We start from the raw sequence: 13,589 nt of genomic DNA on the forward strand, positions 1-13,589 counted from the left end.
GCACAAAAGGAGCACTTAAAGCAGGAGAAAAAAAGCACAAAAGAGAGGCCAGAGTCTTGATTATACACTCATGGTATCATTCCTGTTGATTAAGGAAGAATCTACCTCAGATATATGAGGTGTTAACTAATAGCCAGACCTCCAGTCATGCCTTGACTGACTTCCTTGCAGCAGAAACATAGCAGTATCAACGGAGAACGAATAGACTTTACAGAGACAGCCTTCTCCCTCACCCCTTCCTGCTCTCCCTCCTCTCTGCTCATTTCCCTGTCCCTGCCTATGGACATCCTGCCCTTAGCCCTTTCTCTGGGATTGGAGAGCCCTGCACCTTTGAATACCCTGTCCTTTGACCTGACTTTCTGGTAATAGTACCAGTTGGTTCTGGGATTAGGGTACTTATAGACCTTCCAGGTGAAGTGGCCACCCAGCTGGGCAGCCAGTCCTCCTTGTGCATATGAAAGATGGCCCCAGGAGCAGTGTAATAGCAAGGTTACCCATGGAAGTGGTTTGGGTTAGAAGCTTAGTGCTGAAGTTGTGGTCAAGGGCAATAATGGGAATAATCAGCCTGAGCCATCACCTGCTCATATCCTTGTTGGTGTCACTGATACCCACCCTGGGAATAGCTCTCCACAGAGGAGAAGGGTCTCTGGAGCCCAGGCCTTTTACCCACTTCCCCAAAATGAATACCATGGATGCTCTCTTCTTTCTCCTTTTTGGACTCAGTGTCCCCATTATCCTTTTCTGTTTGCTCTCCATTACCACCTCCTTCCCTCATACCCACCCTGTATCTGAATCAGGCCTGTTGCCTCCTGGCAACCAGCATAATACATGCTTATTCTCGGCTCTGAGGGCTTTTGTTTCTTTTGTCTGGTCTGTCTTCACCTGTCCCTTCTGCCTCTCCATAGATCTATATCTTTCAAGGGCCAGCTCAAGTGCTACCCTCCCTGATCACACCTGATCTCTCAGCCACACTGAACACTGCCCCCTTCAGCTTCCATAGCTCTCAGACTTTAAAACCCTCATTCTAGTGGTCACTGTTTAAAGGGATGGAGAGTGGACTTCAGATTTTGTTGGTATAAAGAACTCTTTCTATCAATGTAGGTTACTACCTTCTCTGCAGTTTGTAATCTTCAGAAATTTGCCTAGAAAATTGAGAGTTTTAAGTTATTTTCCCAGGGACATACAGCCAAAATGTATCAAGGCTGGCTCTTGAATCAGGTGTGTCTTGAATGTATCAGAGGTGGGTCTTCCTAACTCTGAGACCAGCTTTCTATCCATTAAGTCATCTATTTAATATGATTTTATAATCATTTCTTGTCTGCAACTTCCCTTTCCTGGAGGGCAGGAGCTGCCTCTTCTCTTGTCTCTCTAAATGAGCCGATTACAGGGCTGGGCACACAGTCCCCAGTCAACATAGATTGCTTGGTGTGGGTGGAATTCATTCATTCACATATCAACAGTGTTCCATATTGGACACCCTACAAATTGTTCAGCAAAGCTGATCAGGAAACCCTGGAATCCCCTGGGGGAATTTTGTCCTAAAAACATTCATGGAGTGAGATGATTTTCCCACATTGCCTGGTCTCCCTCCTAGATGCCCCTGTTTGTTTATTTTCACACTAATTCTCTCTGTAGAGAAACAAGCACAACCAAGAAGGGGTCCTGTCAGCATGGGGCTAAGGGGGAAAACTGCCTCTCACTTGTACCTAATTAGGTGCCTTGTCTTATCTAAACTTGGAATCTCAACCAGCCTAGCACAGTGCTCTGCTGAGAGTAGGTACTTATCAAGTTTTTTTGGATCTAATCTAATCAAATTGAATTGAATCAAATTGAATTGAATTGAAAGGTCTCCTGGAAGGGTAAGATTTAAGAAAATGTCAGAAAATGGTAGAGTAGGATCCCTGCAGTCAAGGTGAGGTCCTCTGTGATTCTCTTCTCCTCTCATTGGCTTTGTTGGTGTCTCTCTCTCTTTTTCTATGAATCACCCATAGTTCTCTTGGTATTTTTCTTTCTCCTCCATGTTTATTTCTGTCCTTATTTTGGTGAATGTGCCTTGTTGTATTTCTCTCTCTAGTTGTCTGATCTCTCAGGGTCCCTCCCTAAGTGACCTGTCTCTCACTCTCTGCACAGGTTTTACTGGGACCTAACCATGCTGCTTCTCATGGTGGGGAACCTGATTATCATCCCTGTGGGCATCACCTTCTTCAAGGATGAGAATACCACACCCTGGATTGTCTTCAATGTGGTCTCAGACACTTTCTTCCTCATTGACCTTGTCCTCAACTTCCGGACAGGCATCGTTGTAGAGGACAACACGGAGATAATATTGGACCCTCAAAGGATCAAAATGAAATACCTGAAGAGTTGGTTTGTGGTAGACTTCATCTCCTCCATTCCCGTGGACTACATCTTCCTCATTGTGGAGACACGAATAGACTCTGAGTTCTATAAGACCGCTCGGGCTCTGCGCATTGTACGATTCACCAAGATTCTGAGCCTCCTTCGCCTCTTGCGCCTCTCCCGCCTCATCCGCTACATCCACCAGTGGGAGGAGGTGAGTCAGGGCCCCAAAGAAGCTACCATTTGGCTATCCCAAGCCAACAGAAAGAAAGTGTGATAAGCAAAGGGAACAGTGGGAGAATTTAGACTAGCAGAATGAGACATACAGAGGTATTTTTTTCATTCCTTCATTGGCTATGGAGTCAGAGTAGGTGGGTACCTATGTAACCTTGGGCAAGTAACTTGGCCTCACTAGGTTTCAGTCTGGCTTTCAGTGTCAGAGCAAGGATCTTCAGCACCTTCCTCTGGACAGCTCTAACAATCACCAGTTAGCACAGGAAGTAGGAAGAAGGTGGATCACTGTCCCACAATGAAAAAAAAAAAGACAATATAAGTCTGCCATGTGACCTGGAATACAGATCTTCCTGACTCTGAGGCCAACTCTTTATTCATTATGCCTGCATTTCCTCTTTTCACTGTCATTATTTCATTTAATCTTTATAACAGATTGTTTTCTCCATTTTAAAACTGAAGAAGCTGAGGGTAGGTGACTTGTCCAGGGTCACACAAGTCACTGACCAAGGTCTTCTCATTTTCATCGGATCATAGTGGAAGGGACCTTAAAGGCCATCTAATTCAGTACCTTCATTTTACAAATTGATCGATTAATCAGCAAACATTTATTAAACACTTATTCTGTGCTAGACACTAAATGAGAAATCTAAGACTCAGTGATGCCAAGTGACTTGCCCAAGTTTACAATAGGTAGTGACAGGCCAGATCTGAAGCCAGGTACTCTGACTCCCAAACCAATGATTCTTTCACTGTACCATGTCATTCTCACTTATAAAATACTAATAATCTGACTAGCTAGAAATTATATAACACTTTGTGGTTTACAAAGCACTATATATATATATATATATATGAAATCTCATTTGATCCTTACAACAACCGTGAGAGGTAGGGACTGTTATCCCCATTTTATGGGTAAGGAAACTGAGATTGAAAGAAGTTAAATGATTTCCCCAAGATCAAATGTCTGGGGTAGGATTTGAACCCAGGCCTTCCTGACTCCAGGTATTGTATCCACTATGTCACATAGCTGCCTCTTCTAAAAGAAATGAAGAATAAAGAAAAGTATATAGATGTCTTCATTCAATCCTTTTCTTGATTTTCCTTGAACCTGACTGATTACTTTTTATAAGTTGACCCTTAGGGTTTGGCACCAGCAGCTTCTTGTTTCCCCTTAAAACCATGAAAATCCTCCCGATAATTAAGGGGGGGGGGGGAGTGTACTACAGTCTGCCCAGGCCTCTGGCTAAATGAATAAACCAGGAAGAAAGGAATCAAAGGTTGGAGACATATTTCCTTCACCTTTGAGCCCTCACTGACCATAATGGCTTATTTTCTGCTGTAAAGAAATAGTTATTGTCTACCTCTGTGAGAACATTAGATGGTGAAGCATATTCTTGCATTTTCACTGGGTCCCCAAATCACATAAAGGGAACAGTGGTACCCCTTGTGCACCTTGTATACATACCTCCTCACCACTGTTACCCCATATTACTAATTCCTATCCTTGCCATTATCCTTTGGACCCTCTCCCGCATTCCATTCCTTATCCTATACTTCCATTTCTTTTTTTTTCTTTCCTAATTCTTTCCCTGTCTCTCTAGCTCACTCCCCACTTCTATCTGTATCTATCTCTGTCTTTTTCTGTCTCTGTCTCTTTCTGTGTCTCCATCTGTTCATGTCTCTTGCACACACACACACACACACACACACACACACACAAACACACACACACACTCCTCTCCTTTGGCTTTCCCCCAACAGATAAGTGAATAGTGAATGTTGGGACTTAGGGAGCCTACATTTTATGGGGCCAAGTACCTTCTCCAAGGGGACAGGGGCTCAGGTTCCAATTATTCATAGGACATGGTGAAGGACTCACAGAATGTTCATGCTAGAAAAAAGCCATAGAGGTCACATGATCTAATTTCATTTTTGGGTGATGAGATTGAAGCCCAGAGATATGAAGTGATTTGCCCAAATTCACACAGCTAGTAAGTGACAGACTTGAACAAAGGTCTACTGACTCCAAATTTAGCAATCTTTCCACTTATCATGCTATTCTCTTGCATATCGGTGCCTCTCACCCCACCCATAATTCCTTCCTTCATTGATTAGTCTTACTTGTTCGATAAGGAAAAAAGGGTCAGAGGGAATGGAGTACAGTGCTCTCATGGATTGTGAATTATGTTACCCTGAATTTAGAGGAAGCTCACGAAGCAGCTGGCATTAAGAACTGGTAAGTCCTTCTGAGAAAGCTCCCTGACTCCCTCTAGCAGCCTCTACCTTCCTCCCCATCCGACCTGCTACAGTTTCTACCTTTTATCCCTCCTGTCCCTTCCAGAGGAGGCTCACAGTGAATTAATGTAGAGCTGGGACTTTTGTTTCATATGTGGGAACATTTTGGGAGTGGGTAGAGGGAAACGTGTGTTCAGAGGTACCTGTGAGGGCTAAGCTTCAGTGAAGAGAAGATGCAGGCCCCTATGGGATGACACCAGTTATTGATGTAGAAAAGGACATTTTTGCCTCTGTGAGATGAGGCATTAATGGATGAATGAGTGAATGAGTAAATGAGGGAACAAAAAGGCAATTTATTAAGCACTTTCTCTGTGCCAAGCATTGTGCTAAACACTGGAGAAACTGATAGAAAAGTAACAGCTCCTGCTCTCGGAGATCTCATAGGCCACTTGGGGAGTGACACATGTAGGAGACTTCCGCTTCAGAGAAAATGGAAGAATTCAGAGGTCCAGAGGGTGTAGCTTTGGGGAAGATGGCAAGACTCCAGCACTCTTGGAGTGCACTGAAAGGTTGAGCACTGCCGGGGTGGGGCGGGGGGGGGGGGTAGTCTGGAGGACAATGATAAACAGCACAGATGGTAAGAAAGTCTCAGCAATGCTCCATCTTACTGGAAGGATCATTGTTGGTGACTCCTGGCTCAGTCAAGTGGTGTTGGATGCCATATCTGCTCGGCAAGATGGAGAGGAACTTGACTAGAGGGTCTTAGCCCACTCCTGCTCAGAAAGGGGTATGTGTGGACCTGAGGGCTGGAGTGGAGCAAGGGTTCCCTCCCACACACGTGGGATTGGGGGATGGGTCTCAATGTCCAGCCAAGAAGGGAAAAGAAGAAAGGAGCCTTGGAAGGAAGGGTAGGAAGTGAACACTCCATGGTGAAAGCAACCATTGGGTCTACTAAATGATGATGAAGAAGGGAAAGCCAATATGTATGTATGTATACACATGTACTAACACAGATGGGCATACATATATGTGAACATAGTATTTGATCATGTGTACATACCTGTGCAATAAAGTCCTATTGCACTGTCTGTTGTGCTGTCATGGAGCTGACCTTGGGTTCTTGAAGTCCATTCCAGGAAGGCAGGTTCTGGCAGGTCTGCCATATTGGAAAGGTTTCAAGTACAGGCCAGTGACAGACTATCCATGATAGACAGCACTATCCCAGGACAAGCCTGGCTAACTATGGAGTGGTGCATTACCTGTGGGCTAGTTACTTGGTGATGGATCCTGATTTAGGGCAACACATAAAACAAAGAAAAATACAGAATATAATACAGAAAGATATGATATGATATCATGTCATGTTTATTATATTATATTAATTACATTAATTATATTATATGGAATATAATTTCACAGCATCTCAGAGACAGCAAGGCCTTAGCAACAAGGTGTTCCAACTTATACCTCTTTAATGTAGCTGACAACAAGTCACCCACCTTTTCTTGAAGACTGCCAGAGAAAGGGAACTCATTACTTCCTGACACAGCCCTTTTCACCTCTGGGTAGTTCTAATTCAAGAGTTTGTCATCTTTTTTGCTTCATTGGCCCCTTGAGCAGTCTGATAAATCCTTTGGTCTCCTCAGAATAATGTTTTTAAATGCGCAAAGTGCATAGTCACACAAAGAAAGCCAATAAGGTTAAATATAGCGATCAAAATATTTTTATAGTTCACGTATCCCAGATTAGGGACTCTTGTTCTAATTGTTGGGAAGTTCTTCCTGACCTCTGTCCCCATGTAGTCCCTTTTTGTCTGCAATGACTGTGCCAGTTGGTAGGCAGGGGGAAAGAACTTATTAAGAATGTCATGGATTTTAGACCATTTAAGTATGAGGTCCTCATCCAATGGTCAGTGAGGTCACAGACTGCCATAAGACCTAAATCCCATCCATGCTGATGTTCTCACCATAAACAGAACCCCATGATAAAATAAGAAGCAACAGCTAACTGGAAGGATGGCTTCCAGGTTCTCCTTGAAGAGACAAAGACATTTATTAAGTTGGCTTTATCTAAAGGCAAAAAAGAAATAAGATTTCCTGGGACATTTGGTCATCTTGTATTTGTAGGACTCATAACAAGCAAAACAACAAAAAAAGACCAGCATGAAAATAACTGCAGTTGATAAGCAATATCTGTCCCAGAGGATTAGATGGTGGAGAAGAACTTACTAGAACTCTCCAAATTAAATCATTGTATATCTTAATACTCAGTGACTTCATTGTAGAAATGACCGTAGGGGACATAGCAAAAAAAAAAAAAAAGAAGAAGTTGAGAAATATGGTTCAGCAGTAAGAAACAAGAGAGGCCAAGAGGCCCAAGACTCTTAGATTACCCAGAAGCTTTGTATGATGATTTTATTCTTTTTTTTTGCCTTTTGGAGGGCAATTGGGGTTAAGTAACTTGCCCAAAGTTACACGGCTAGTATTTTTGTGTGGGTGTTAAGTGTCTGAGGCCGGAACTGAACTCGGGTCCTCCTGACTCCGTGGCTGGTGCTTTACTCACTGTGCCACCTAGCCGCCCCGATTTTTTTTTCTTAAAAAAGAGTCAGGTTGTCCTGGATTTTGAAAACACCAAAATTTAAAAAAAAATCACAAAAAGATGAAATCGATTCTGTTTTGACAGACAGAAGTGACTGGTTACTGACTGATTTTCAAACCAGTTGTCTGCGGTTGCCTACACCACCAACTTGTTAAAGCACAGATAAATCAAAATGAAAGGGAAAAATAAAAATGAGAGGATATAATGGCAAATTAGGGAAACTACAACTTGACCATCAAGATGTTGGGAAATGGATAAATTAACAAACACAAATGGGAATTATCGCCATTTCCTAAGGATATTTGTCTGGTGTAAATGAGGAGGGCCAAAGGTCCTGGAAACTGACTGAGCCAGTTCACAAAGGAAATCCTTAACAAATGGCAGCCAAGAGCAAGAATAAATTAGATTGCAATATAAATGTATTTGTATAATTTCATGGACAGTAATGGTGGGAGATTATTGCTTTATTAAACAGCGAGAAGCAGTGTCCAAGTAGTTCCTAAATTACCCCCTGCTTTCCAGCCATCATCTTCATCCTCATCCACCTTTCACCAAACTTGGACCTTTCCCATGAGACACTGGGCTTTGAGTGACACCTCACCTTGCCTAGAACTCCTCCTCTTTCCTAGCAAACTTCCAATTATACTGCTAGATACTTACTGACTTCCCTTTTATATATTGTCTTTTTTCCCTTAAAACATATATTCCCTTCTTAAGGGAAGGGATTATTTTTCCTGATTGCATTTATATTTCCAGTGCTGAGCACAGTGGCTGTCCCATAGTAAGCACTTAATAGGTGCAACAGTGGATAGAATTCTGGCCCTAGTTTCAGAAAAACCAGAGTTCAAATATGGCCTCAGACACTTACTAGCTGTTTGGCCCTGGGCAAGTCACTTTACCCTGTTTGCCTCAGTTTCCTCATCTGTAAAATGAACTGGAGAAAGAAATGGCAAACCACTCCACTATCTTTTCCAAGAAAACCCCAAAAGAGGTCTCAAAGAATCAGACACAACTGAAATGGCTGAACAAAGAAATACCTAATAAATATATTAGCATTCAAGTTTGCAGAAAACTTGCTGAGAGATCTATCTCATCAAAATTTTCTGAGGGGCATTTAAACTTGAAGAAGAGCTGACAGGCAGAAAATGGGAACAATCTCTAAGGATTCATATAACTTTTTTTTTTCATCAATAGCTGTGGAGTCATCACTTTGGGGCTCCTGATGTTGCTTATACAGGAAGTAGAGGCAGGAGAGAGGAAGCTTAGAACTTAGCCTTATCTTAGATCTCATTATTATGCTAAAAAAAAAGTGACTGGAAGAATCACAATAACTATTGCCCCAAATTTCCACTTTCTAATCTCTGTAAAAATTTTGAGAAAAATCTGCACATGCATTGAGGGTATCCTCAATAAAGGTGGACAAAAGGAGAGTGCAGCCTTTCACAAATGATTGGCCATAGGATACTGAAAGATAGAGAGGTTGCAGGATTAAGCTGCACTCATTGTTTATTGATTAATAAAAAAAACATTTGATTTTGTAGGAAAAACAGGTCCCTTAGAGGCTCTTCTCCAATAGGATAGTTCTCATGCATGTCAAAATCAGCAGATTCCTTGTGAAAGGCAAAGATATTTGACAACTTTCTGATTACAAATGTCAAGTAAGACGTAAAACAAGGGACATCTTCCTAAGAGTGTGATTGGCACTCACTCTAACCACCATGCCACCCTGCTTCTTGTCTCTTCCAGTTGGAATTTTTGGTGGGTCTATGATTCTGTGAGGCTGGTGGGGAGCCTCTCCTTGTGGTTCTCGAGGGGGCTCTGAGCCCTTCTAGGCAGGCCAGTTGTGTCCTCCCCTTCTGCGATGGGCCTAAGCTCTCCGTGGAGTTTCTGCCTGTTTTGGAGGCTCTTACGTGGCCAGGGATTGACAGCTCACTGGAGTCCTGGTGATTACATCTATTGCCTCTCCCTTATCTCCACAGCGGCCAGCCACTCTTTCCTCGGCAGAAATTACATTGCCTGAGCCTGGATTGCTCTTCACAGAGTTCTTTGTCACCTCGTGCTCTGCTGGGTGATGGCCAATTGATGCTGATGCTTCCACGATTAGTGCTAGCGTCTCTCTGAGCTCTGCTGCTGGCCCTCGGGGATGAAGGAAGGGCTTCCTCTCCCCCACTCCCTGTTACCACTGGGGCCTCTCCTCTAACTTCAGCCCTGCAATGGACAGCCTCAGCTCAGTTTGTGTAGGGCTTCTTCCCTCTCCTCCCTGAACACCTGGGTTCCCAGACACCCTCGTCTACAACCTGCCACTGGTTTTGCTGATAATATCTATTTATTGATTGTGTGATCTTGGATGAGTCCTTGACTCAGTTTCCTTTGCTATACAGGATCTCTAAGATCTTTCTTTTATTTTTTTTAAAATGTTTGCCTTTTGGAGGGGGGAAGGTAGGGCAATTGGGGTTAAGTGACTTGCCCAAGGTCACATAGCTAGTTTTTGTGTTAAGTGTCTGAGGCCAGATTTGAACTCAGGTCCTCCTGACTCCAGGGCCAGAGATCTATTCACTGTACCACCTAGCCACCTCATCTCTTCTAACATTCTATGACTTTTTTAGTTATGATTTCACTGGTTTAGGGAGCTTCCTGGGAAAAAACTCCCTCAATGCAGATCAGCGATGCAGATCTGTAAACTTTTAGTCTTTGAAAGTAGCCTACTGCATTGAGGAATTAAGTGACTTGCCCAGGGTCACACAGCCAGTCTATGCCCAGGGTAGGAGTTGAACCCAGATCTTCTGACTTTGAAGGCAGCTTCCTCTGCACTACACTATTCTTCTCAAAATTCTGTGATAATGTATGTAAAAGCACTTCAAGTAACATATAAATGCAGCCTTTTTTGTGGCAATGTACAGAGAATGAAGACCTGTGGTTTCATGGGTATAGGGAACTCCGGGTGAGAAAACTCTCTTCCCAGATATAATTTTGCAACTTTTCTGCAATGTATAGTCCTAGAGAGCATAGTCAGGCAGTCAATAAATATTTATTAATCACCTACTATGTGCCAGACACTATGCTAAGCACCAGGATACAGAGACAAAAGGCAGCTCACAGTCTAATGTGGGAGACAATGAGCAAACAGATCTGGCCAGCAAACTGTAGACAGTGTTCAGTGTTTTTTGGTACTTTCAGTATAAATAGGAAATAATTACACCAAGGAGAGCACTAGAATTAAGAGGGGCTGGGAAAGACTTCTTGAAGAAGACAGCTCCTTGAAGGAAGCCAGGGAAGCTAGTAGGTAGGATGAGAAGGGATGGAAGGAGGGACAGCCAGAGAAGCAAGGAAACCTGTGTCACTGGATCAGAGTAGATGGAAGTGGTGTGTGTGTGTGTGTGTGTGTAGTATAGTGTACAGTTTGTGTCTGTAGTGGGGGGGTAGTGTATGTGTGTATAGTGTGTAGCATGTGTGTCTGTAGTGGAGGTAGTATGTGTGTGTGTACTGTGTAGTGTGTGTGTCTATAGTGGGGATAGTGTGTGTGTGGTGTGTCTGTAGTGGGGGGTAGTGTGTGTGTAGTTTACAATGTGTGTCTAGTGTGTCTGTAGTGGGGGGCAGTGTATGTGTGTATAGGGTATAGTGTATAGTGTGTGTCTGTAGTGGGGGGGTACTCTGTGTGTGTAGTGTGTGTGTGTGTGTGTGTGTGTGTGTGTGTGTGTGTAATGTGTAGTGTGTTATGGTCTGAGAAGATTGGACAGATCTGAGAGCCTAGGTTAAGAAGGGCTTTGAATGCTAACCAGACGGTTTTGTATTTGATCCTAGAGGTGATAAGGGACTGCTGTGGTTTACTGAGTAGGGGGATAACACAAAAAAATCTGTGCTCTGGTGAGTGACCAGAGGATGGGGTGGGGTAGGGAGAGCTCTGTAGCAGGCAGACCCACCAGCAGGCTATTGTAATAGCACAGGTGTGGGCAGCTCTGCCTTCTCATGTGTTACTGGCTAAGAATAACAGGTGAGACTTGTCCCAGGAGTATTTATTTGATCACAAAGGACTCTTGGAGACTAAAATTTCTTCAAGAACCAAAGAAATTAATTTCTAATGATGGAATTTTGGGTGTCATGGTTGTCATTGGGGAGCAAGATTTGGAGATAGGGGGTCCTTTCTTTTGTCCTTCAAGTTCACATCTGGCACTGGACATTCCACAGGACCCCCAGCCTCAGGCCTTTGACTTCTGCTTTTACTAGTACTTCTCCTGAGCTGAAGGGGTTACCTCTTTGGGAATTCCAGGGCACCTGAGCTACCCCAGAACTCAGGGTCTCTTGAGTAGCAGGGAATCATTGAATGCTTCTCCCTCCTTTTCCCTCCCCTCCTCAGGTGCCCTCATCTCCCCTCTCCTCCCTGCTTCTTGCACTCCCTCTGTATTGGCAAGCTCTCCATGCTCGGGATGCTCTGGAGTCATGTGACATGGGGTAGGAGTGGGCGGAGGATGGAGTCTGGGATAGCACTTGCCTCCCTGTCTTTGTCCTGGAGTGATCTAGGTCAGCTTCTTTTCTTCACTGCCTATCCCCGGCAAAGTTCCCTTTCCTCCCTCCAAGGGTGTGAGCTTGTTAGAGGCTATTAATGGAAGCTGCCAATTGTCCCCCTTTGGAAGCTCCTGCTGCCCTGCCCCCGTCCCCAGCAGGTGGCTGTTAGACTTCTCCTCTCCTTCTTCCTTGTGGTATAGTGGAAGAGGTCCTTACACGGGGAGTCAGCAGGCCTGAGGCTAGTCCAGGCTCTGCCACTGAGGCTTTGGGCCAATGCTGTCCCCTCATCACTTCAGTTATCTCCTGGATTAATTGAAAGGATGGGCCTGATTTCTAGGTTGCTTACCATTGCATCTCTAAAGTCTTCCGATTTTTGTCAATCAGTAGTGGCTCATCTCTGCTGAGTAAGTGAAGGGATCTTATGTGTGGTGAGAAGAGGAACTTGAATTGACGATTGTTCTGTCCCTCAGGAATGGATACTTGTCTATCCAGTCTCTGGGCTGGTCCTCTCTCTCAGAACAGTCAGTTGACCCTCATCAGAAGATGCAATCAATCAGTCAATAAACCTTTATGACATGGCTACTACATGCCAGGTCCTGGAGATGACAAAACTGAAAGGCTCCCTCTCCCCTCCCCTCCCCCAGTACCAGCAGCAAAGATCCATGATTCCAAACAAGTCTTTGAGGACTAGGAACTGAAATTTCGGGCTCCTTGGGGAGGGGTTTCCAGGACTTGCTAACACTCTATATGATTGAATTCAACAAATGTGTATCACATGTCTGCTATTTGCCAGACACTAGGGGTTTTTTATATCAAACTTGTGATTTTATTGGTGTGGGGAGCTCCCAGTGAGGGACTTCCTCCATCAGTGCTAGTTGGCATCTTCTCCACAGTTAAGTCTTAGAGGGATGCCGGGAGCTTCAGGGGGCACTGAGAGCTTTAGGTATCTTGCCCCAGTTCACATAGACAATATGTATCAGAGACAGGATTTGAACTCAGGGTCAAGGCTGGCTCTCTATCCACAATGCCACTCTACCACTGGGTGATACACACAAACGTCCCTGCCCTCGACGTGCTCACTGGACATCTCTAGGAGGCAGAGCTAGTGGGAAGGAGGCAAAGTATAATCAAAGCCTCCAAAAGTTGGAAGGGGCCTCAACCCTGTATCTGACTATGACTCTCCTCCATAATATTGTCATCAGGTTGTTGTGTAGCCTCTGTGTGAAGACCTTCAGTGACAGGAATTGTGTACTCATTGAGGCAATTCATTCCTCTTTCCATTGGCTATATCATCTTTACCATATATATCATCTTTTTGGCCATACTGAAATGGGCATTCCTTTAACTTGCCACAATGTTCCTCATCCTACCTTTTGGAGTCAAATTGAATGAGTCTGATCCTCCTTCCATGTAACAAGTCTTCAGATGCTTGGAGGCACCTATCATGCCTGCCCTGTTTTCTCCTCTCTTAGCCAAACACTACTAGTCACTTCTGCTGATACACCATGGTCCCCAGTTCCTTCACTGCCCTGCTTAGCATGCTGTGGCTATATCCCAGCCTGTCGTCCTCCCCTACCCCAGCCCAGAAGGCAGCATTTCGACCAGCCTGAGACTAAATCCTGGGACTTAGATGGGACCTTCCATCTCCAAGCTACTTTCGGGGATATGAGTTTGCC

General features: G+C 44.1%; 1 protein-coding gene across 1 annotated transcript in view; it reads left to right on the plus strand.

Annotated features, from left to right (window-relative positions):
- Positions 1-2,157: 2,157 nt before the first annotated feature.
- HCN4 (hyperpolarization activated cyclic nucleotide gated potassium channel 4) overlaps positions 2,158-13,589 on the plus strand; it is a 66,891-nt gene continuing 55,459 nt past the window's right edge. Inside the window, exon 1 of the mRNA XM_069071521.1 lies at positions 2,158-2,554. Coding sequence (XP_068927622.1) covers positions 2,162-2,554 — 393 coding nt within the window. The 5' untranslated portion in view covers positions 2,158-2,161. The remainder of the gene's footprint in view (positions 2,555-13,589) is intronic.

The sequence above is a fragment of the Petaurus breviceps genome, unplaced genomic scaffold, assembly GCF_028583685.1.
Source record: "Petaurus breviceps papuanus isolate PSGF00001 unplaced genomic scaffold, PetGlider_PUasm1.0 90825, whole genome shotgun sequence".
Lineage (NCBI taxonomy): Eukaryota > Metazoa > Chordata > Mammalia > Diprotodontia > Petauridae > Petaurus > Petaurus breviceps.